Here is a 25,794-nt window from a genome sequence, read left to right on the forward strand (position 1 = left end):
GAAAAACATTGTCATAATACTGTAGGTTAGTCGGTACTTTCCTTTGCTGCTCAGATTCCTTTGACTCAAAACTACAAGTGACCCTCTAGTGGTTTTAAATGATAACACACCCTTTTATCCTCCACAAATTCAACTGAACACATTGCAGCGTTAATATTCCTTGGGAAGGATCACAATTTAAAATAATCACCCAATATTCTGGTCTGACAGGAAACAAAACAAAAATTCAAATTAAGTGAGAAATCCTTTATTACCAAGTTCGGAAAAAGACTTGATTTATCATAGTCCCAAACATATCTATTGGTCCTACTACATGTATAAATAAAAAATATCACATTTAATCTACAATATTACAATACAAATATATTACTATTCAACTAAATTACTATTCAACTAAAACAAAAATAACTATATATTTCACAGTAGGGGAAAGTGGGGTAAGTTGTTCCAAAGGGGTAGCTCTGCCATGTGACAAATACAGTACCAGTCAAAAGTTTGGACACACCTACTCATTCAAGGATTTTTCTTTATTTTATATTGTAGAATAATAGTGAAGACATCAAAACCATAAAATAACACATGGAATCAGTAATAGTAATCAAAAAAGTAGTAATCAAAAAAGTGTTAAACAAATCAAAATCTATTTTAGATTTTAGATTCTTCAAAGTAGCCACCCTTTGCCTTGATGACAGCTTTGAACACTCTTGGCGTTCTCTCAACCAGCTTCACCTGGAGAGCTTTTCCAACAGTCTTGAAGGAGTTCCCACATATGCTGAGCACTTGTTGGCTGCTTTTCCTTCACTAAGCAGTCCAACTCATCCCAAACCATCTCAATTGGGTTGAGGTTGGGTGCTTGTGGATGCCAGGTCATCTGATGCAGCAGTCCATCACTCTCCTTCTTGGACAAATAGCCCTTACACAGCCTGGAGGTGTTTTGGGTCATTGTCCTGTTGAAAAACAAATGATAGTCCCACTAAGCGCAAACCAGATGGGATGGCGTATCGCTGCAGAATGCTGTGGTAGCCGTGCCAGTTAAGTGTGCCTTGAATTCTAAATAATTCACTGACAGTGTCACCAGCAAAGCACCCACACACCATCACACCTCCTCCTCCATGCTTCAAGGTGGGAACCACAGATGCAGTGATCATCTGTTCACCTACTCTGTGTCTCACAAAGACACAGCAGTTGGTACCAAAAATCTCACATTTGGACTCATCAGACCAAAGGATATATTTCCTCTGGTCTAATGTCCATTGCTCGTTTTTTGGCCCAAGCAAGTCTCTTCTTATTATTGGTCTACTTTAGCAGTGGTTTCAACCAGAAAGGCCTGATTCACGTAGTCTCCTCTGAACAGTTGATGTTGAGATGTGTCAGTTACTTGAACTCTGTGAAACATTTATTTGGACTGCAATTTCTGAGGCTGGTAACTCTAATGAACATATCCTCTGCAGCAGAGGTAACTCTGGGTCTTCCTTCCTGTGGCGGTCCTCAGGAGAGCCAGTTTCATCATAGCACTTGATGTTTTTTTCAACTGCACTTCAATACACTTTCAAAGTTCTTGAGATTTTCAGAATTGACTGATCTTCATGTCTTAAAGTAATCATGGACTGTAATTTTTCTTTGCTTATTTGAGCTGTTCTTGCCATAATATGGACTTGGTCTTTTACCAAATAAGGCTATCTTCTGTATACCACCCCTAACTTGACACAACACAACTGATTGGCTCAGCATTAAGGAATGAAATTCCACAAATTAACTTTTAACAAGGCACACCTGTTAACTGAAATGCATTCCAGGTGACTACCTCATGAAGCTGGTTGAGGAAATGCCAAGTGTGTGCAAAGTTGTCAAGGCAAAGGGTGGCTACTTTGAAGAATCTCAAATATATTTTGATTTGTTTAACACTTTTTTGGTTACTACATGATTCCATATGTGTTATTTGATAGTTTATGTATTCACTATTATTCTGCAATGTAGAAAATAGTCAAACTAAAGAAAAACCCTTGAATGACTGGAAGAGTTAGGAAGAGGTAAGAACCCACATGGAAAAAGTGTTAAACAAGTTTGTTCCAAAAAACATATTTTCACAAAGTCAAATTAATTTGTGTTATAGGTTTCATCATGCTTGTATCCAGTTGTGGAAAGATTACCCAATTATCATACTTGAGTATAATAGAAAATACACTCAAGTAAAAGCAAGTCACCCAGTAAAATAGTACTTGAGTAAAAGTCTAAAAGTATTTGGTTTTAAATATACTTAAGTAATCAAAAGTAAATGTAATTGCTAAAATGTACTTAAGTATCAAAAGTAAAAGTATAAATAATTTAAAATTCCTTATATTAAGCAAAGCAGATGGCCACATGTTCCAGTTTTTATTGTATTTACTGATAGCCGGGGGCATGCTCCAACTCAGACATCATTTACAAACGAAGCATGTGTTTAGTGAGTCCCCCAGATCAGAGGCAGTAGGGATGACCAGGGATGTTCTGTTGGTAAAAGTGTGAATTAGACCATTTTCCTGTCCTGCTAAGCATTCAAAATGTCACTTTTGGGTGTCAGGTAAAATGTATGGAGTAAAAAGTACATAGGTTTCTTTAGGAGTGTAGTAGTGAAGTAAAAGTTGTCAAAATATGAATAGTAAAGTACAGATACCCCCAAAAACTACTTAAGTAGGACTTTAAAGTATTTTTTACTTATTAAGTACTTGACACCACTGCTTGTATCTAAACTAAAGTAGATTGTTCTATACATCATTTGGGGTCTTTATAAGCTAAAATTCAAGTCTTATACCAACAGAAGCATGAAAGTGCATCCTTGAGTGGGCTAATATAGTCAAAATTGTTGCCAGGGTCAAATTGAGCCATTGGCTATCAATATACCCCATAAAAATGATTATTATTGTCAGTTTTATACATAACAAGCATCGTTTTTTGAAGACACCTCGCCATCCGTATGATTAGTCATAATTACTCAAATGATGAAAAATGCCTTCCTCGGTTAGGTTCATCCCCCTTTAGGCCCTCAAATGAAGTGTTTTCTTCCTAGGCGTAATGCAAGGCATTATCACTGGGATATGAGGTTAAACCAGGGCCTGAGCCTACGTTAAAAGTGTTAGAAATGTGTCCCTATGCTCAATTTACCCCAAAACAAAACTACTTTTGTTGGACAAGTTGTGTTTTCAAAGGTGTTTTGTTTACATGAATTCTGATTATTTCCAGAGATACATGACATCCTGAAATATATTTCAATATCTTTGTTAGAAAGAATACTATATTTAGTTTGAACTAGTGATGCTGAATGTAAAAAATGGGTCATCATTCCAAACTCTCCCCTACTAACCAGTCATAAAAATGAGCAAAATATAGAAATAAGAAGACTAGTGACACCATCGGTGTTACATTAAATAAGGCACTACATTCTCAACTGAAAAATAAAGTGGCAATTTGGCAAAGTTTGGCCATGTCAAAAACATTCCAGGCACCTTTTTGGCTGAAACATAGCACAGATTATAGGTCTACTGCATGTAAAGGAATAAGTAACAAAACAAATTGGTCAACATTTTTGGTCAAACGCCTTCGGTTTCACTACCGAAAACTTTCTTCCCTCCCTCTCTTCCTTCACTCATTCTTCCAACTGGGCCAGTTTCTCTGGATCAGACTCGTACACCTCCTCCTCCTCCTCCTCCTCTTCCTCCACCACCTCGATCCCATCCATAGTTTTCTGCAGTTGCTCTTTGATGCGGTTGAGCTCCAACAGTCCATTCTGAAGATCCTTACACACTTCCCTGATCTTCCCAGCGAACTCAGTCTTGGCTCCTTTGTTGAGCTCGATGGAGTCTTTTGCCAGGAAGAACACATCCAGGGCCAGGAAGAGACCCGACATTACTCCTGTGGTGACACTCATCACCTAAAAAAAAAAAAAATTAGGACAAGCTAATCAGCACATGGAGAACATCAAGAACTGAACCATTTGTGATCTATTCTATATTGTTTGTTTTGATCAGTGATTTGTTTTCTTGTCTTTTCCTTTTCCCTATTTGAAACCCAGTCTAGGGATGGACGCTGCAAATTAGCGCCAACTTGATGGGGCAGCTCAGTGTGAACAAGCGTAACGGTAGTCAGTATCTTATGGCAAGGTAATCTGTATCTAGCAATGTCTTGTCTTGCATGCCGCGCAAATTCACCAAAGTAGCCTACAGTTTGCCTCTTTCTCTCTGGTTTTATTTCGATTAAACACCTTTCCCCGGGCCTTTATAGCCAACTTTCCCCGGGCCTTTATAGCCTGGCCTTTATAGCCAACTTCCCCCAGGCCTTTATAGCCAACTTTCCCCAGGCCTTTATAGCCTGGCCTTTATAGCCAACTTTCCCCAGGCCTTTATAACCAACTTTCCCCAGGCCTTTATAGCCTGGCCTTTATAGCCACCTTTCCCCAGGCCTTTATAGCCTGGCCTTTATAGCCAACTTTCCCCAGGCCTTTATAGCCTGGCCTTTATAGCCAACTTTCCCCAGGCCTTTATAGCCTGGCCTTTATAGCCAACTTTTCCCAGGCCTTTATAGCCAACTTTCCCCAGGCCTTTATAGCCTGGCCTTTATAGCCAACTTTCCCCAGGCCTTTATAGCCTGGCCTTTATAGCCAACTTTCCCCAGGCCTTTATAGCCTGGCCTTTATAGCCAACTTTCCCTAGGCCTTTATAACACAGAAAATAATGTTTTGTGATAACTGCACTGCGATTATAATTTTGTGCGGCGGAAAAGCAAGTATCCCAATTGAGTTGAAATATTTGAACCTTTAAATGTCCACACACCTAATCTGTACCAAACAAATAATGTATTATCATCATCATGTACCTGGGCTGCCTTGGCCGCTCCGCCTGCCACGTTGAGAACCTGCACGGTGTTGATCAGACTTTCTGTGTTGATTAGTAATGCCTTGCCGGCCCGGCCACCCTCCTTCATCACGTGTTTGACATTCTGGTTGAGATATTTCTTAGAGATGCTGTCCACGTACTGATCAAAGTCCCACTCCTCCAGGGTCTCCATACCGACCTGAGGTGGATGGAGAGAGATGGAGAATGAGAAAGCGCAAGGGAGAAATAAAAGGGAAAGTAAGAAAAGAAGCAACAACGTGATATAAAGTCAGAGGTCAAGACACCCAAATCCCCCCCGCCTCACCTCAGCTGCACACTGCTGGGTGAAGTTTCCCCTAGGCGCAGATCTAGGATCAGCTTCCCCTCCTCCAATTCGAAACCTCACCATTAGTGGTGAAAATACTAAACTAACTAAGATCAGCATCTAGGGCAGGGATAGGCAACTAGATTCAGCCGCGGGTCGATTTGTCAGAGTGGATGGTCGGGGGGGCCGGAACATAATTCTGATCATTTATACACCGCAAATTGACCACAGCTAAGCCCAAAAAGAGATTGCATTTGAAAATAACAAGAATTTCATACCTAGATTACATTGAGACACGATCACGTTTCTTTTTTTATTCGTGGGAATACATGGGAACAGATTTCCTAAACCAAACTCACTTTTTTGCTGAATTCCTGGTGATTTTACCGTTTAAGATTTTTTTAACTTAAAACAAAAATTCCAAAAGATATACAACTACAGAATTTGGGGGGCCAAAAGAAAAATCACTCGCGGGTCAGTCCTGACACGTGCGCCGCATGTTGCCGACCCCCGATCTAGGGACAACTCCACCCTTCACCCACCTGCAAAAAGTCCAGACACTCCTTGATAACCTTCATCTCCTCCTGGTAATCCTGAATCATCTTCTCCACCTTCTTCCTGTCTGTCTTGGAGTGCACCGTATCGGTAATATTTGCAGAGGCTGACGCTACCCCGCCCGCCGTCGCAACGCCGATGCCCACCGCCGTGACGATGAGCGACGTTCCCATGGTGAACGGCGCCAAGATGAGGCCGGTGATAGTGGTGATGCTCCCAGCAACGCTGGCGACTCCGCCCCCCACGCTGGCCTTCACAGTCTTCTTGTGGAAGCTGTCGGCGGCGTCGGCCAATGATAGGAGCTCCAGGATGCGTTGCTGTAAGGAGGCCCCGCGCTGGTTGAAGAGACGCACGAAGAGACGGGCCGCCATGAAGACACGGTCCGCCACCGCCTCCACTGCCCTGAGAGAGAGAGAGAGAGAGGGGAAGGAGGAGAAAGAGAGTGACAGAAAAGGGGAAGGACAAATAAGAAAAGGTGGCGAATAATTGAGAAAGAAAAGAGAGGGAGGGGTTTGTAAGAACTTGTATCCTTTTCCAAACAACGATACCTTGGGAATCCTGGAGAAATAAGCCCGATCTTACACTATAAATATTATGTCTCGGCGTTATGCAGTTCAGTTGGGTTCCCTAAAGACGTTTAATACACGTTGTATGAAATCCAACATTGACAATTTCTCTTAAAACGACACAACCAATGGGTAAATACATGAAAATGCTTACATCTCGCCTTCATCCGCGTCAAAGGTGTTGGACTCCTTCCACGTTTCCCAACCTAGGGGGAGCAGAGATATAAGCTGTAGTTACTGTAAACAACGACGGGAGAACGCACTTGTACACTGGTGAAAAATAGTGCTCTGTGCCAAACATACCCTCTACTGTTTGCCACCAATCCATAAGACCTTCCTCCCTCTAAGAATAAAATACTATTAGTCACATACACATAATGCAGTATGAATACACAGAGGTATATTTTTTATGCCCACCAGTGTCACAGTGAGTCATATGTTTTAAGGTTATATTGCGATGTAAAGCATACATGTACAATAACCACTATCCAGTGTCATAGTAAATTATGAAGTGTTATAATGCAACACAGGGCATGTAATATACGTATATACAGTATATCACAAAAGTGAGTACACCCCTCACATTTTTGTAAATATTTGAGTATATCTTTTCATGTGACAACACTGAAGAAATGACACTTTGCTACAATGTAAAGTAGTGAGTGTACAGCTTGTATAACAGTGTCAATTTGCTGTCCCCTCAAAATAACTCAACACATAGCCATTAATGTCTAAACCGCTGGCAACAAAAGTGAATACACCCCTAAGTGAAAATGTCCAAATTGGGCCCAATTAGCCATTTTCCCTCCCTGGTGTCATGTGACTCGTTAGTGTTACAAGGTCTCAGGTGTGAATGGGGAGCAGGTGTGTTAAATTTGGTGTCATCGCTCTCACACTCCCTCATACTGACTGGTCACTGGAAGTTCAACATGGCACCTCATGGCAAAGAACTCTCTGAGGATCTGAAAAAAAATAATTGTTGCTCTACATAAAGATGGCCTGGGCTATAAGAAGATTGCCAAGACCCTGAAACTGAGCTGCAGCACGGTGGCCAAGACCACACAGCGGTTTAACTGGACAGGTTCCACTCAGAACATGCCTCGCCATGGTCGACCAAAGAAGTTGAGTGCACGTGCTCAGCGTCATATACAGAGGTTGTCTTTGGGAAATAGATGTATGAGTGCTGCCAGCATTGCTGCAGAGGTTGAAAGGGTGGGGGGGGTCAGCCTGTCAATGCTCAGACCATACGCAGTACACTGCATCAAATTGGTCTGCATGGCTGTCGTCCCAGAAGGAAGCCTCTTCTAAAGATGATGCACAAGAAAGCCCGCAAACAGTTGGCTGAAGACAAGCAGACTAAGGACATGGATTACTGGAACCATGTCCTGTGGTCTGATGAGACCAAGATAAACTTATTTGGTTCAGATGGTGTCAAGCGTGTGTGGCGGCAACCAGGTGAGGAGTACAAAGACAAGTGTGTCTAGCCTACAGTCAAGCATGGTGGTGGGAGTGTCATGGTCTGGGGCTGCATGAGTGCTGCCGGCACTGGGGAGCTACAGTTCATTGAGGGAACCATGAATGCCAACATGTACTGTGATATACTGAAGCAGAGCATGATCCCCTCCCTTCGGAGACTGGGCCGCAGGGCATTATTCCAACATGATAACGACCCCAAACACACCTCCAAGACGACCACTGCCTTGCTAAAGAAGCTGAGGGTAAAGGTGATGGACTAGCCAAGCATGTCTCCAGACCTAAACCCTATTGAGCATCTGTGGGGCATCCTCAAACGGAAGGTGGAGGAGTGTAAGGTCTCTAACATCCACCAGCTCCGTGATGTCGTCATGGAGGAGTGGAAGAGGACTCCAGTGGCAACCTGTGAAGCTCTGGTGAACTCCATGCCCAAGAGGGTTAAGGCAGTGCTGGAAAATTATGGTGGCCACACAAAATATTGATTTGGACATTTTCACTTAGTGGTGTACTCACTTTTGTTGCCAGCGGTTTAGACAATGGCTGTGTGTTGAGTTATTTTGAAGGGACAGCAAATTTACATAGTTATACAAGCTGTACACTCACTAATTTACATTAGCAAAGTGTCATTTCTTCAGTGTTGTCATATGAAAAGTGTACTCACTTTTGTGATATACTGTACATCCTCACTGTCCGGTGGGTTTCCTTCACCAGGTACTGGCACTGCAGCCATCTCCAGTGTCATAGTGTTATAATGCAATATAAGAAATGTCATGGTGAGTTCGGAAGTATCATAATGCAACATAGTACATGTGATACATACATCCTCACTGTCCGGTGGGTTTCCTTCACCAGGTACTGGCACTGCAGCCATCTCCAGTGTCTGGACATCCACTTGGCCCGCCTGGGCTGTGGGCTGAGCATCAGTATTCTGTAGGAAAATAAAGATGAATATAAGTGAAGATATTATTAAACTGTAACTGAAAATTAAGAAAATAACACACCTAGAGTAAAAAAAAGACAGGCATAACTAAGACCAAAAGGAAGAGAGTGGAAATATGTTTACTTTAGCTTCATTGCCAAACAGGGCACCAGGGAGAATCCTTCGGATTTGGAATGTCTACCAGAGAAACAAACAGACAGAAACATAAGAACACACGCCCTATGAAGAGGCCCTATGTAGATGATGTACTTAAATAGGATGATAGTGTTATAGTGTAGTACTTTGTGACAAGTGCTGATGTAAAAATGGCTTTATTAACTGGGTGGTTCGAGCCCTGAATGTTGATTGGCTGACAGCCATGGTATATCAGACCGCATACCACGGGTATGACAAAACATGTATTTTTTTACTGCTCTAATTATGTTGGCGACCAGTTTATAATAGAAATAAGGCACCTCTGGTGTTTGTGGTATATGGCCAATATACCATGGCTAAAGCCTGTATCGAGGCACTCTGTTTTGCGTCGGGCATAAGAACGGCCCTTAGCCAAGGTATATTGGCCATATACCACAATCCCTCTGGCCTTATTGCTTAATTTTAAAATACATTTGATTGGATAATATAATAGTATGATTAAATAAAAAGGCGACGTGCCCCAGTCCTTTTCTTATTTTCTTCTGGTGGTGGAGGTCCACTTTTCACTGAAGAAGTTGCTTCGTTGTCTGTGTACCACACGGTCTGTGACAAGGGATGGAGCAAGTTGTTATTTTAGCTAACCTTGTGCGGGAAATATGCAATTGCATTTTATTTTGCAGGTCGGGACATCACAGACGCGCTGTCGTACCTGATTCTCCGCAGGACTGAAGACGCTGGTGTCACTCAGACTGTCAGAACTGGAGGATGAATCGCTGTATGACGGCTGAGTCTCCTGAAATGGAGAGGAAGGGAGTGTGAGGAAGAGAGGGGGAGTATTTAAATCATTTGCCATTTTGCATATAGTGACATTCTACCAGGTTTCACAAACCTCTCCTTCGGTGTACCCCGCAGCCAGTCCACGTCTTCGATGAACTCCAGAACAGCTGATTCAAATGATCTCCTCATCATCAAGCCCTGCATTTGTTGAATCAGCAGTGGTAGTTCTGGAATACATCAAATAACTGGACTGGCTGGGGTTACTCCAGAACCGGTTTGGGAAACTCTGGTCTAAACTATCGGACCTTCCTTTGCATCACGACAAGGGTGTGTAGGCTACCTGGGTCAGTGCTGTAGATTTGAATGGGTTGACTTTCTGCATCATTCCCTTGAACATCCCAGGGTTCTGAAAAAAACAGGTGAACACAGAAATCACTTAGTAGTGATAATATCACTACGATAATAAAATGTTCCTCTTACTAGCACGGTTCTATTTCTATACTAAGAAGGTGTATGCCTCAGCACCTGGGATAAACAGGTTTACCTGTTTGCCTGCAGAACTGTTACTCTCAGCCAGACTGCCAGAACTGGAGGAAAGATCACTGTGTATAGACTGGGTGTCCTGAAAAGAAGGCAGAGAGAAAATAGTCCATTTGAATATTTAGCGTAACTTTGCAACGTGATACAGGTTGATCATAATCACCACGGCTACCTGAATCGGTGTTGTAGATTTGAAAGGGTTGACTTTTTGCACCATTCCCATAAACATTCCAGGATTCTGCTGCTGCAATACACAAAGTTGAACACATGGCACACAAATCTTTTGTATGACGGCAGAAGAAAAAAAACGTCTTTATGAGTAGATCTTATTTATGCCTCATGAACAGGTTTACCGGTTTGCTTTCTGGTAGCTTTTCTGTGGCATGGTGATCCACACAGTCGGTTAGAGGGTCATCCTTTATCACCTACAATACACACAAATGGATACCAAATGTAAAACATAGTCTTGAATAGGAAAGGACTTGTGTTCTGATAACCCTGTACATGTGCAGTTCACACTAGGGGACATATCATTGAGGGGTCTAAATGGTACAGTTGGAGTAATTAAAACTCGTTTTTCAACCACTCCACAAATGTCTTTGTTAACAAACTATTGTTTTGGCAAGTCGGTTAGGACAAGTCATTTTTTCCAACAACTGTTTACAGACAAATGATTTCACTAATAATTCACTGTATCACAAGTCCAGTGGGTCAGAAGTTTACATACACTAAGTCGACTGTGCCTTTTAACAGCTTGGAAAATTCCAGAAAATGATGTCATGGCTTTAGAAGCTTCTGATAGGCTAATCGACAACATTTAAGTCCATTGGAGGTGTACCTGTGGATGTATTTCAAGGCCAACCTTCAAACTCAGTGCCTCTTTGCTTGACATCATGGGAAAAATCAAAAAGAAATCAGCCAATCAGCCCAAAATTTGTAGATCTCCACAAGTCCGGTTTATCCTTGGGAGCAATTTCCAAATGCCTGAAGCTACCATGTTCATCTGTACAAACAATAGTTTGCAAGTATAAACACCATGGGACCATGTAGCTGTCATACCGTTCAGGAAGGAGACAAATTCTGTCTCCTAGAGATGAACATACTTTGGTGCGAAAAGTGCAAATCAATCCCAGAACAACAGCAAAGGACCTTGTGAAGATACTGGAGGAAACAGGTACAAAAGTATCTATATCCACAGTAAAAACGAGTCCTATATCAACATAACCTGAAAGGCCGCTCAGCAAGGAAGAAGTCACCGCTCCAAAACCTCCATAAAAAAGCCAGATTACGGTTTGCAACTGCACATGGGGACAAAGATAGTACTTTTTGGAGAAATGTCCTCTGGTCTAATGAAACAAAAATAGAACTGTTTGCCATAATGACCATCGTTATGTTTGGGGAAAAAAGGGGGAGGCTTGCAAGACGAAGAACACCATCCCAACCGTGAAGCACGGGGGTGGCAGCATCATGTTCTGGGGGTGCTTTGCTGCAGGAAGGACTGGTACACTTCACAAAATAGATGGCATCATGAGGCAGAAAAATGATGTGGATATACTGAAGCAACATCTCAAGCCATCAGTCAGGAAGTTAAAGCTTGGTCGCAAATGGTTCTTCCAATTGGACAATGCCCCCAAGCATACTTCCAAAGTTGTGGCAAATTGCTTAAGGACAACAAAGTCAAGGTATTGGAGTGGCCATCACAACACCCTGACCTCAATCCTATAGAACATTTGTGGGCAGAACTGAAAAAGTCTGTGCGAGCAAGGAGGCCTACAAACCTGACTCAGTTACACCAGCTCTGTCAGGAGGAATGGGCCAAAATTCACCCAACTTATGTGGGAAGCTTGTGGAAGGTTACCCAAAACGTTTGACCCAAGTTAAACAATTTAAAGGCAATGCTACCAAATACTAATTGAGTGTATGTAAACTTCTGACCCACTGGCAATGTGATGAAAGAAATAAAATATTAAATCAATCAATCTCTACTATTATTCTGACATTTCACATTCTTAAAATAAAGTGGTGATCCTAACCTAAGGCAAGGAATTTTTACTAGGATTAAATGTCAGGAATTGTGAAAAACTGAGTTTAAATGTGTTTGGCTAAAGTGTATGTAAACTTCCGACTTCAACTGTATATACTCACTTTTTTGACTCATCACATATGCCGGTGCTATTATTTTCCATCTGTCACTTTGTTCCTAGTTATATGTACATATCTACCTCAATTATCTCACTCCCCTGTACATCGACTCTGTACTGGATACCCCGTGTATATCGTTACTCATTGTGTATCTATTATTCTGTGTTTTACTGTTCTATTATGTGTCTATTTTCTCTCTCTCTGCATTGTTGGGAAGGGCCCCTAAGTTAGCATTTCACTGTTAAGTCAACACCTGTTGTTTATGAAGCACGTGACATACACATATATATGTATTTTATTTTGTATATATGCTGTATTGTACCTGTCTTCCTGTAGAAGCCAGACTGTCAGCACTGGAAGACAGATTGCTGTGTACGGCCTGAGTATCCTGAAAACGAGGAGAGAAATGGAGAAATGAGGAAAACGGTGACTTAGAGTATTTGGCACAGCTTGGCATTTTACATAACCAAAAGCATCCGTCCAAAAATGTTTCATCGCAATATGATACAGCATTATCATCATCACCATCATCGACATGAGTACCTGATTCTGTGCTGTAGACTTGAATGGGTTGACTTTCTGCATCATTCCCGTGAACATTCCAGGGTTCTGCAAAAGCAAAACCACATGACATACAAATCCCTTTCAGAATGATCCGCTCTTAAAGTTCCTCAACTCATTATTATACTGAACACGGATAAACATCTTTACCTGCTTGGCTTCAGGTAGCTTCGCTGTCACTTGGTGACCTACAGTGTCTGTCGAAGGATCCTCCTGCCTCACCTGAAACACACGCAATTAGATAACGAATGTACAGAATAGTCTTCAATAGGCCTTGGTGTGTAACTTGGCAGACTACATGGTAGGACATTATTTTGACATGTGCTGTACTTGTCTTTCTGTTGTGGTGTTCTCGGCCAGACTGCCAGCACTGGAGGACAGATCACTGTGTATCGACTGAGTGTCCTCAAAACATGAGGATAGGAAGGGAAAGGGAGAGAGAGAAAAGAGCGAATTTGAATATTTACTGCTTTGCATGAGTAACGTCATTCTAATTATCAGTCCTAAATATTACTATTGTTTTGCAATATGATACAGGGTGAACAAATGTATTTCAGGAGACGACTGTAATGTGACCAAGTGAACTCATCTTCACGACCTGTGTCTGTGCTGTGGATTTGAAAGGGTTGACTTTTTGCATCATTCCCGTGAACATTCCAGGGTTCTGGAAGACCTGAAAAGGTGCACAAGTGACACAAAAAGTCCTTTCAGTACAGCAGCAACAATACCATTTTACTCTACTCACTAATATAGTCCTAGAATCAGGATAATGATGCTTTCGATTCAAGGATGAACAGACAGGTTTACCTGTTTGCCTTCTGGTAGCTTTTCCTGATCCACAGTTTCTTTTGGAGGGTCCTCTTTTCTCGCCTAAAACACACACACACACACACACACACACACACACACAAACACACAGGTACTAAATGTAAAAAAACATAGTGTTGAACAACATAGTATGATCAACTGGATTATGGCTAATACCTGTGTAGAGGACCTGAATGGGTTGACTTTCTGTGTCACTCCTTTAAACATACCCAGGTTCTGCAACACATACAATCATTATGGTTCCCTCAATTAATATCACACAGATCTTTTTTTTGTTCATTATTCATGGACCAGAAGTCTGACAAGTCAGATCAGTTTAGATACAGAGTATGCAGAGCAGAAATCTACCTGTTTCACTTCAGGGACATTTCCATCCACAGTCTTCTCTGACACTGGATCTGTAGCTGTACTGGCTGTAGAGGAGGCCTGGGTGGAAGAGAAGGATCAATGAGGATCTTTGGTGTTTGTTTCCACTAAAAATAGTAGTCTGTTCCTGTATTTATAAAGCGTCTCAGAGAATGAGTGCTGATCTCGGATGACGTTCTCCCTATCTTATTCATTATGATATGAAAGGCTAAACTGATCCTAGATCAGAACTCCTACTGTGAGGCACTTTTTTAATACAGTCCCTGGTCCCAGATCAGTTTATCCTGCCTTGCCAAATAGAAAAATAGTATATTTGTATGCCTTGCCAACTCCTACGGGAGTTGGTGTGACAATGACCTTAGGAGTTTGCAAAGCAAAGGTAACTGAACTAAATGACTATCGCCCACAGCACTCGCTTCTGTCATCATGAAGTGCTTTGAGAGGTTAGTTAAAACCTCTTAAGAATCATCCCATTTCTTTCAATTTTTGCCTAAAATGACATACACAAATCTAACTGCCTGTAGCTCAGACCCTGAAGCAAGGATATGCATATTCTTGGTACCATTTGAAAGGAAACACTTTGAAGGTTGTGGAAATGTGAAAGGAATGTCAGAGAATATAACACAATATATCTGGTAAAAGATAATAAAAAGAAAACAACAACCGTTCTTTTGTATTTTTTTTGTACCATCATCTTTGAAATGCAAGAGAAAGGACCTAATGTATTATTCCAGCCCAGGTGAAATGTAGATTTTGGCCACTAGATGGCAGCAGTGTATGCGCAAAGTTTAAGACTGATTCAATAAACCATTGCATTTCTGTTCAAAATGTTGTATCAGACTGCACAAATGTGCCTAATTTGCTTATTAAGGATCATATCACCTCTATCTTACCTGACACCCTAGACCCACTTCAGTTTGCTTACCGCCCCAATAGATCCACAGATGATGCAATCGCCATCGCACTGCACAATGCCCTATCCCATCTGGACAAGAGGAATACTCATGTAAGAATGCGGTTAATTGACTATAGCTCAGCATTCAACACCATAGTACCCTCCAAGCGCATCATTAAGCTCAGGGCCCTGGGTCTGAACTGCGCCCTGGACTTCCTGATGGGCCGCCCCCAGGTGGTGAAGGTAGGAAACAACACCTCCACTTCACTGATCCTCAACACAGGGGTCCAACAAGAGCGCGTGCATAGCCCCCTCCTGTACTCCCTTGACACAACAATAGAAGGCCTGATTACCAACAATGACGAGACAGCCAACAGGGAGGAGGTGAGGGCCCTGGGAGTGTGGTACCAGGAAAATAACATCTCACTCAACGTAAACAGAATAAAGGAGATGATCATGGACTTCAGGAAACAGCAGAGGGAGCAAGCCCCTATCCACTTTGACGGGACTGCAGTTGAGAAGGTGGAAAGATTCAAGTTTCTCGGTGTACACATCACTGACAATCTGAAATGGTCCACCCACAGTGTGGTGAAGGTGGCACAACAACGCCTCTTCAACCTCAGGAGGCTGAAGAAATTTGTCTTGCTCCTAAAAACCCTCACAAACTTTTACAGATGCACAATTGAGAGCCTCCTGTCGGGCTGTATCACCGCCTGGTACGGCAACTGCAACACCCACAACCGCAGGGCTCTCCAGAGGGTGGTGCGGTCTGCCCAACACATCACAGTGGGCAAACTACCTGCCCTCCAGGAACCCTACAGCACCCGATGTCACAGGAAGGCCAACAAGATCAAGAACAACAACCACCCGAGCCATTGCTTGTTCACCCAACTATCATCCAGAAGGCGAGATCAGTACAGGTGCATCAAAGCTGGGACTGAGAGACTGAATAACATCTTCTTTCTCAAGGCCCTCAGACTGTTAAATAACCATCACTAGGCAGCTTCCACCCATATATGAAATCCTGAACCTTAGAGGCTGCTGCCCTAGATACAGTACCAGTCTGTCATGCCCTGATCAATCAATCAAATGTATTTATAAAGCCCTTCTTACATCAGCCGATGTCACAAAGTGCTTTACAGAAACCCAGCCTAAACCCCCAAACAGCAAGCAATGCAGGTGTAGAAGCAAGGTGGCTAGGAAAAACTCCCTAGATAGGCCTGAACCTAGGAAGAAACGTAGAGAGGAACCAGGCTATGAGGGGTGGCAATTATAACAGAACATGACCAAGATGTACAAATGGAAAAGATCTTATCTGTTTCTCCTGTCTTTGTGCTCGTCTCCACCCCCTCCAGGTGTTGCCCACCTTCCCAATTATCCCCTGGGTACTTATACCTGTGTTCTCGGTTTGTCTGTTGCCAGTTCGTCTTGTTTATCAAGTCAACAAGCGGTCTTTCACAGCTCCTGCTTTTCCCCAATATCTCTTTTTCTCGCTCTCCTGGTTATGACCTTTACCTGTCCTGACTCTGAGCCCGCCTGGCTGACCACTCTGCCTACCCCTGACCCTGAGCCTGCCAGCCGTCCTGTGCCTTTGTCCCTACTCTGGATTACCGACCTCTGCCTGACCTGACCTGACACTAAGCCTGCCTGCCGTCCTGTGCCACTACTCTGGATTATCGACCCCTGCCTGCCTTGACCTGTCGTTTGCCTGCCCCTGTTGCTGTAGTAAACATTGTTTTTTCAACATAGTCTGCATTTGGGTCTTAACTGAAAGGTGATACAGTCAAGTGTGAACACACCTACTCATTCAACGGTTTTTCTTTATTTGTAATATTTTCTACACTGTAGAATAATAGTGAAGACATCAAAACCATAACATAACACCTATGGAATCATGCAGTAACCAAAAAAAGTGTTAAACAAATCAAAATATACTTTATATTTTAGATTCTTCAAAGTAGCCACCATTTGCCTTGATGACAGCTTTGCACACTCTTGGCATTCTCTCAACCAGCTTCATGAGGGATGCTTTTCCAACAGTCTTGAAGGAGTTCCCACATATGCTGAGCACTCGTTGGCTGCTTTTCCTTCACTCTGGGTTTGAACTCATCCCAAACCATCTAAATTGGGTTGAGGTCAAGTGATTGTGGAGGACAGGTCATCTGATGCAGCACTCCATCCCTCTCCTTGGTCAAATAGCCCTTACACACCTGGAGGTGTGTTTTGGGTCATTTTCCTGTTGAAAAACAAATGATAGTCCCACTAAGCGCAAACCAGATGGGATGGCGTATCGCTGCAGAATGCTGTGGTAGCCATGCTGGTTAAATGTGCCTTGAATTCTAAATAAATCACAGACAGTCACCAGCAAAGCACCACCACACATCCCACTTCTTCCTCCATGCTTCACAGTGGGAACCACACATGCAGAGATCATCTGTTCACCTACTCTGCATCTCACAAAGACACGGCGGTTGGATCCAAAAATATCAAAATGTCCATTGCTCGTGTTTCTTGGCCCAAGTAAGTCTCTTCTTATTATTGATGTTCTTTAGTAGTGGTTTCTTTGCAGCAATTCGACCATGAAGGACTGATTCACGCAGTCTCCTCTGAACAGTTGATGTTGAGATGTGTCTGTTACTTGAACTCTGTGAAGCCTTTATTTGGGCTGCAATCTGAAGTGCAGTTAACTCTGCAGCAGAGGTAACTCTGGGTCTTCCTTTCTGTGGCGATCCTCATGAGAGCCAGTTTCATCATAGCGCTTGATCATTTTTGCGACTGCACTTGAAGAAACGTACACATCTTCTGGATTGACTGACATTCATGTCTTAAAGTAATGACGGACCGTTGTTTCTCTTTGCTTATTTGAGATGTTCTTGCCATAATATGGACTTGGTCTTTTAGCAAATAGGGCTATCTTCTGTATACCAACCATACCTTGTCACAACAGAACTGATTGGCTCAAACATATTAAGAAGGAAAGAAGAAATTCCAGAAATAGATTTTTAACAAGGCACACCTTTTAATTGAAATGCATTCCATGTGACTACCTCATGAAGCTGGTTGAGAGAATGCCAAGAGTGTGCAAAGCTGTCATCAAGGCAAAGGGTGGCTACTTTGAAGAATCTCAAATATAAAATATATTTTGATATGTTTAACACTTTTTTGATTACTACATGATTCCATATTTGTTATTTGATAGTTTTGATGTTATTCTACAATTTAGAAAAGAGATATTACTGTACTGTTGCAGCTAGAAACACAAGCATTTTGCTACACCCGGAATAACATCTGCTAAACATGTGTATGTGACCAATAAAATGTGATTTGATTTGAGCAGAACTAACTGATCTGGGACTAGGCTATGAAAATAGTAATCTATTTAACATTACTGATGTAGTAACCTGTGTCGTAGTTTTGAACGGGTTGATTTTCTGCATGACTCCCATCATCCCAGTCCTCTGTTGGAAAGAAACAAACAAAAACACAACTCATCACAAAATCTACTTACAATGGGCAGAGAGAGCATGCTCAGTTGAAGCCTTTTATAACCTTGGTTTTGGGGAGCAGCTCACTCTCAGTGTTATTCTCCTGAAAACAATTGTTTGATCATGGTTAACAGTCAATTGCATCAACTGCATCGTTGTATCGTCTGTAAAAAACAAACTTTTCATTAGTGTTGTGTTCACCGACGATACAATGGGGATGTATTAGCTGCTCTTAGCAAAGTGGGCATTTTTACATACAATGGTGTTGCTTTCAGTTGTATTGGGTTGCACAAAAACAGTCTGCGGGAATCCAGAAGTGAAATACAATTCCATTTCAACTTACTGTGCCAGTGGACAGGAATTTGAGACAAAATATCGAAAGGATTGTATTATTAAACAGACTTTCCAAACGTGGGTGTTTCGTAGACCCACTTCCTCTCGGCTTTACCTCATGTCAAAATATAAGTCCAACACAAGTTATTCCTTTTTTGCCCACTTATGACGCATGTGCAGGACATCTATTTTGACATGAGGTAAGCCGAGAGGAAGTGGGTCTACGACACACCCACGTTTGGAAATTCTGTTTAATAATACGATCCTTACGATATTTTGTCTCAAATCACCTCTGTCATAATGACCAAATGGATTTGTATTTAACTTCTGTCTTCCTGTGGACTGTTTTTGTGCAACCCAATACAATTGAAAGCATTGCTAGTGAATGGAAATACACCCGCGTTGCTAAAAGCAGGCTATTTTGGGCTTAGGTTTAGGGTTAGAATTAGTGTTAGGGTTAAGGGTCAGTGGTTAGGTTTAGGGTTAGAATTAGTGTTAGGGTTAAGGGTCAGTGGTTAGGTTTAGGGTTAGAATTAGTGTTAGGGTTAAGGGTCAGTGGTTAGGTTTAGGGTTAGAATTAGTGTTAGGGTTAAGGGTCAGTGGTTAGGTTTAGGGTTAGAATTAGTGTTAGGGTTAAGGGTCAGTGGTTAGAATTAGTGTTAGGGTTAAGGGTCAGTGGTTAGGTTTAGGGTTAGAATTAGTGTTAAGGGTCAGTGGTTAGGTTTAGGGTTAGAATTAGTGTTAAGGGTCAGTGGTTAGGTTTAGGGTTAGAATTAGTGTTAGGGTTAAGGGTCAGTGGTTAGGTTTAGGGTTAGAATTAGTGTTAGGGTTAAGGGTCAGTGGTTAGGTTTAGGGTTAGAATTAGTGTTAGGGTTAAGGGTCAGTGGTTAGAATTAGTGTTAGGGTTAAGGGTCAGTGGTTAGGTTTAGGGTTAGAATTAGTGGTAGGGTTAAGGGTCAGTGGTTAGGTTTAGGGAAAATAGGATTACCGGTACCCCCTGTATATAGTCCCGCTATTGTTATTTACTGCTGCTCTTTAATTATTTGTTGTTCTTATCGCTTAATTTTGGGGGTATTTTCTTAAAACTGCATCGTTGGTTAAAGGGCTTGTAAGTAAGCAGGTGTAAGGTTGTATTCGGCGCATGTGACAAATACAATTTGATTTGATACCTGTGAGTTACTGCTCGTATCATTCTCTTTGTTCAAGCGGTGTGCGGTTGGGTTGCTCATCTCCTGTGTGAAGACAGAAGACATCAATATCATGGACCAATTGAATGAATAAACGAATGAATTACAAAAAGAACGATGAAAGAAACACTATTTGTCCATTCAATAAGGACACTTTTTTTGTATCAGGATTCACACAACCACATACACACATAACATGAGCTCACTGGATTCAATGGGACACTGGGGTTGGGTGGGGGGTAAAAACAATGATACGTTTATAACATTACTGTGCATTACAGTTTTTACAAACTAGTACTTAAACTACTACTACTACTAATGTTGATGGTTGTAGAAATCATTGTCCCAATTAACCATATTAACAAACATCTCATTTTCAAACTTCACATTTCTCGAGTATAGGCTACTTACCGTAATGATCGAGATCAGCAAAATGCCTGCGATAAGTAATCGGTCTGTTCGATACTTTTCGGTTTATCGTTCCAGCTCTAGTGTGTGTATTCAATCAGTGCCCTACCTCGCTGCTGGGTCTGGGAGGAACCACTGGAGAAGACTTGTTGTCCCTTCGCGGACTATTCATACTGTGTTACATACACAAAAGTGACACATGAGAAACACATGACTCGAATAGAACACACACACAATCAGGTTGTATAGTACCCTTGTGTTATATGTGTCCCTATAACCACTGATACCGGTCAGAAACAGAACTACCTTGAGTTGACTTTGACTAGGTTAATCAATGTCAATACAACACACGACTGGGATATATTTAGCCTACTACAATAGCGTTGGTTGTTATCATCACTCACAACATTATGCAATACGATAATATGAAGCATTAAAGCCTACCTTAATATGGCACATATAAGTTATAATTGAGGTGTTACAGTAGGGCTGTAGAAAACGCGAAGGAAAATACTTCTGATATTCCGTCACTTCCCTTATGACTTGTCAAACTGGTTTTGCAGCGATGGGAACTAGCCTACTGACGCGGAATATGGTCAACACAAACTTGACGGCATTCAACTTTGTTCTTTCTGCTCCGGTTTGTTAAACTCATTTTATCTGAAATTCCGTCACTGCCCTTGTGACTTGTCATTCTGGTTTTGCAGCGATGGGAATTAGCCGACTGACGAGAAATAGGGTTTTTATTTTTTAGGCAAGTCAGTTACGAACAAATTCTTATGTACAATAACGGCCTACCCTGGGCGTTTTGTGCGCCACCATATTGGACTCTCAATCATGGCCAGATGTGATTCAGCCTGGATTCGAACCAGGGACTGTAGTGATACCTCTTGCACTGAGATGCAGTGCCTTAGACCGCTGCGCCACTCGGGAGCTCAACACAAACATGACTGCATTCAACGTTTTCTTTCTGTTCCGGTTTATGATAAGCTCATTTTATCGCAAAGGGGAGCAGTACACCAGACACTCGAGTCGGAACCCAACTGTGAAAGCCAAATGCCCTGTTTCTGCGCTTTGTGAAAAGTTTGAGATGTAAGAACTGAGAAGACCCGCCCACTAGTATTGATAATTTTTTACAGTCAGAGTTATTGAGGGGGCTCGATTAATCTGGCCCGGGGTTTACCGGCATATGTCCCGTCATATCATCGGGCGAAGCGCCCATCTCAAATCAAACAGTAATTTGCACCGCTCGGTCATGTTGTCAACAAGGTTGCATCATCCAGGAATATTTATTCCATAAAATAAACGTTTGAATTTTCAAACTAGTTTTTATTGGGAAGGCAGATAAAGAATTTGTAAAAAAAATAAAAAAATAAACACTTTTGCTTGTGAAAACATAGAATCCTACTCATTAATACATGTGCTTAATTACGTAACTTTTGATTTTGCCTTCTGACAGAGTGGCGCACCTGTCCCACTGAGCTATAATAAGAACTAGAGCCTGCCTCCAATTTGTCCAACCATTGTTTTCAATATATTCTACTCTCTGTCGCATACAATCTTTCGTGGGGGCTGACATCTTGCGAGTTCCGGTTTCAGGAGTCCATTAGTGCATACGCACTAGTACTGGAGCCCAGCCTGAGGTCCATCAAATGCATGTTGTCTAGCCTGCTTTTCAACTAGTTAAAGATAGCTAGGTGGAGTCTGTGTGTACTTCGGTTTGTACCACCGCATGGTAAAACAACGCACGCATTGAAACTATTGAATGCATGCGGTTCACAGAACGCACCGTAACGTTTCGGACTGCTCCATTGACAATGAACTACTTCCCCAGGATGCAAAGAGTTTGATGCATCTGGTGGACATGAGGCTTGAGCACCGAGCATGATGGAGTGGGGACCTGCATTCCAGCACCGGATTGTGGATCTTGATTAGAGGGGAGGGGAAATATGCAAGCACAACCACTGGAAACATTAAATAAATGTTGTCTACAAGGAAATTAGGACAAAGACTGTGCTCTAGCTTGCTCTATTTGTGCACCTCAGAAGACAGTTGGATGATATTTGCTATTGAACGCAACACAATCACAACAGCAACCACGGCTTGGTACAGATATAGCTTGGTAACGTCAGGTGTACTCTGGGATCTGTAGTCCTCTTATTACAGCAAAACAGGTGTTTTTGATTTTGTTCAATTTTTTTGGTTGTTGAAGACTGATCACATCAAATAAAAAAAGACAACATTTCATCAGACTTTAGTATAAGCTACATTATGTTTAGGTCACAATACATTTCCTTAAAGCATTTAGAAAATGTAATAGAGTAAGAGTGTAACGATGCAGTATCTGGTGTGTGATCACCGTCCTGAACTGTCCCCACTAACTGAGTTGACCCTGCCTCTTAAGTTCATTGAAGTGCCAGTAGATACATGGATGAAATGTTGCTTTTCATTTGCACTCAATGTTTCCTCTACCTAGTAGAGACAGTTTGGAATGGAAAGACAATGCTGTCTCAATCTATCGTACAAGATGGTCTGGAGTATTAATACACACACATAATTGTGTTATTCAAAAGGCTTGTCCCATTCCTAGGAAAGCTGGGCAGCAAAGGTATACAAACAATAGCATTACTTGAGTCAGACGAGCATCATTTCATGTATAACTTTATTCTTAGAAATGTATGGGTTGATCACATCAGAGCCAAAGCAAAGTAGCAGTTACTGTAATTCTCACCAAAGGATAAAGTGATTATCAGATATTAAGCATGGGAGACATACAAGACATTAAATAATACATTTTATTTATTCACACCAACTGACATAAGTGTAACTTGCGATTGCCATATCAACAGATTTGATTGGAATTTGTTTCAATACAGAATCAGTAGACAGTAAAAACTATCACAAAATAAGAAGCTAAACATCCATAAAAGCATTCATACTTGATCAGTATTCTTGATCTCGAGGGCCACCACTCTACATACTAGTGACTGCCAACCAGAATAGTATTGTCCTCACTAAAGTGCCTGTGAGAGGAAGCTATTAGACTATTGAGACACAGCCATAGTGTGTGTCCTCAAGATGAAAAGGTGATGAATGGGCCCCACGGGGGTCGGCGGGAGGCGACCCCCGTGAGGTCCGTGCAGGTGAACATAATAATGTCACTCGGTTTTTCTAGTAACAGGAACTGCAAGAAGTCAGCCATCATGGCACGGAGATCTGGGTGCTGCTGCAGGTATGAGGCATACTCCGCCTTCAACACCATGTGTAACAGACAAACACACAAGCCAGGTCATGTTGGAAACTTAGGGGTTAGTGGTTTGAGAGTAAGGGGCTAGGCCAGGGTTAGAGTAGAGGGTAAAGGGTAAGGTGTAGGGATAGACTTAATATGTCAACTTTCTGGCCAGGAAATTGGAGTGCATCTGCATATCCTCAACACACCAGACGCATCTTCTCAAACCCCGGCTTATCTTCCCTCACCTTTGACACACATACACCCAAACATGTAATTATTGGAACACTCCTAACAGTGTAATGTAGCAGTAGTGCCAACACCGAGGGAGGTCGATTAACCTGAGCCGCGGTCTCACCCGGCTATGGCCCTTGATGTTAACGAGCAAAAGCGGTGAGGGAGGAGCATTTCAAATCGAACAGTAATCTGCGCTGCTCGGTCATGTTGTCAATAAGGTAGCATGGTGCATCATTCAGAAAGATACATATATTTGAATTAAAAGCATATAGTACTAGTCAAAAGTTTGGACACCTACTTATTCAAGGGTTTTTCTTTATTGCATAATAATAGTGAAGACATCAAAACTACGAAATAATACATATGGAGTCATGTAGTAACCCCAAAATATATATTTGAGGGGGGATAGGAGTCTCCAGCTTCAGTGATTTGCCATAATAGGGCTACCTTCTGTATACCACCCCTAACTTGTCACAACACAACTGATTGGCTCAAATGCATTAAGGAAAGAAATTCCACAAATGTACTTAAGGCACACCTGTCCAGGTGACTACCTCATGAAGCTGGTTGAGAGAATGCCAAGAGTGTGCAAAGCTGTCAAAGCAAAGGGTGGCTCCTTTGAAGAATCTCAAATATATTTTGATATGTTTTACACTTTTTTTGGTTACTACATGATTCCATATTTGTTATTTCATAGTTTTGATGTCTTCACTATTATTCTACAATTTCGAAAATAGTAAAAATAGAGAAAAACACTTGAATGAGTAGGTGTGTCCAAACTTTTGACTGATACTGTATGTTCGAATTTTCTAACTAGTTTTCATTGGGAAAGCAGAAAGTGTTTTATCAAAAGCAATCACTTTTGCATGTGAAAACAAAGAATCCTAGTCATTACTCCATGTGCTTAACCGACGTCACTTTTGTTATGAGCCGACTTCGCAGTCAGCCAGCGTGTGGCGCCTAGCTTACAAATAGAACGCAATACATTTTTAGCCGGTGCAAAACACGCCTACACTTGCACCCGGGCGAGATTAATCGAATCCCCTCACTGCCAAGTGGCTGCGATGTTCTCCACCGAGTCCGCTGTCCTCTCCACATCAAACATTCCCAGTGTCTCCAGATTACATAGACATGTAGGCTACTTAGAAAGAGAAACAGAAAACAGACTTAGAAAGTCCAACTCTCAGACTCTCCCTCATCTCAAACTTCCTCCATCGCCTGTATCTCGACTTCCTCCTCCCTGTCTTACTAGTGATGGCTATACCACAGGGAGTGCTGTTGATATCTCCATGGCTGTGTGCGTACAGCAGTATGTTCCCTGCAACTGGCCCTCTCCACAAGTCACCTCCACTCCTCTCAGACACAGAAAGTCTTCAAACACACACTGCAGTGCTGCACCCCCACAGTCTCTACGCAGAGCGCACACACACACACAATTCAAGTAGCTATTAAACAAACACACCATCACATGACTAGCTAGTAGCCTACAAGAAAATGCGTATAAATGCGTATAAATGGTTAGCCAGCTATGTTTTTCACAGAGACACACAAAAGCAAGTGGCAGTCGTTATTAACTAGCTAGTGTAACAGTATAACTTTCGTCCCTACCTGGGCTCGAACCAGGGACCATCTTGACAAATCAACAACAGCCACCCACGAAACATCGTTACCCATCGCACCACAAAAGCCGCGGCCCTTGCAGAGCAAGAGGAACAACTACTTCAGGTCTAAGGGCGGGTGACGTCACCGATTGAAAGGTTATTAGCGTGCACCACCGCTAGCTAGCCATTTAACATCGGTTACACCAGTTAACGCTACTTTAACGTGACTGTACTGATGACACACAAACCCTTACTAGCATTGGCTGGATAGCAAGTAGCAAGTCTACCGGTACAGTAACGTTACAGTAGCGTTAAGCTAGTTAGCTAAGGTAAACATCACTAATGTTTGTTACCACAGCCACAA

General features: G+C 42.1%; 1 protein-coding gene across 4 annotated transcripts; it reads right to left on the bottom strand.

Annotated features, from left to right (window-relative positions):
- Positions 1-231: 231 nt before the first annotated feature.
- On the bottom strand, positions 232-21,065 carry LOC115133367 (uncharacterized). Of its 4 annotated transcripts, none has more exons than XM_065021818.1 (25): positions 20,808-21,065; positions 20,473-20,536; positions 19,938-20,000; positions 18,352-18,408; positions 14,038-14,115; positions 13,846-13,905; positions 13,669-13,731; positions 13,460-13,534; positions 13,192-13,257; positions 13,012-13,083; positions 12,844-12,909; positions 12,623-12,688; positions 10,512-10,583; positions 10,331-10,402; positions 10,163-10,240; positions 9,959-10,024; positions 9,551-9,634; positions 9,361-9,444; positions 8,830-8,883; positions 8,446-8,694; positions 6,597-6,636; positions 6,448-6,499; positions 5,715-6,129; positions 4,849-5,046; positions 232-3,907 (listed from the first exon to the last, which is right to left on the bottom strand). In XM_065021818.1, exons 2-25 carry the CDS (start codon positions 20,533-20,535, stop codon positions 3,623-3,625), a joined length of 2,478 nt encoding a protein of 825 aa, XP_064877890.1. In that variant the 5' UTR covers position 20,536; positions 20,808-21,065; the 3' UTR covers positions 232-3,622. The 4 variants fall into 4 exon arrangements, with proteins under 4 accessions (XP_064877890.1, XP_064877892.1, XP_064877891.1 ...); XM_065021820.1 differs by having other exon boundaries at positions 20,367-20,536; positions 20,808-21,064; XM_065021819.1 differs by lacking the exon at positions 13,846-13,905.
- Between the last annotated feature and the right edge of the window lie 4,729 nt (positions 21,066-25,794).

Source organism: Oncorhynchus nerka, linkage group LG8 (genome assembly GCF_034236695.1).
Source record: "Oncorhynchus nerka isolate Pitt River linkage group LG8, Oner_Uvic_2.0, whole genome shotgun sequence".
Lineage (NCBI taxonomy): Eukaryota > Metazoa > Chordata > Actinopteri > Salmoniformes > Salmonidae > Oncorhynchus > Oncorhynchus nerka.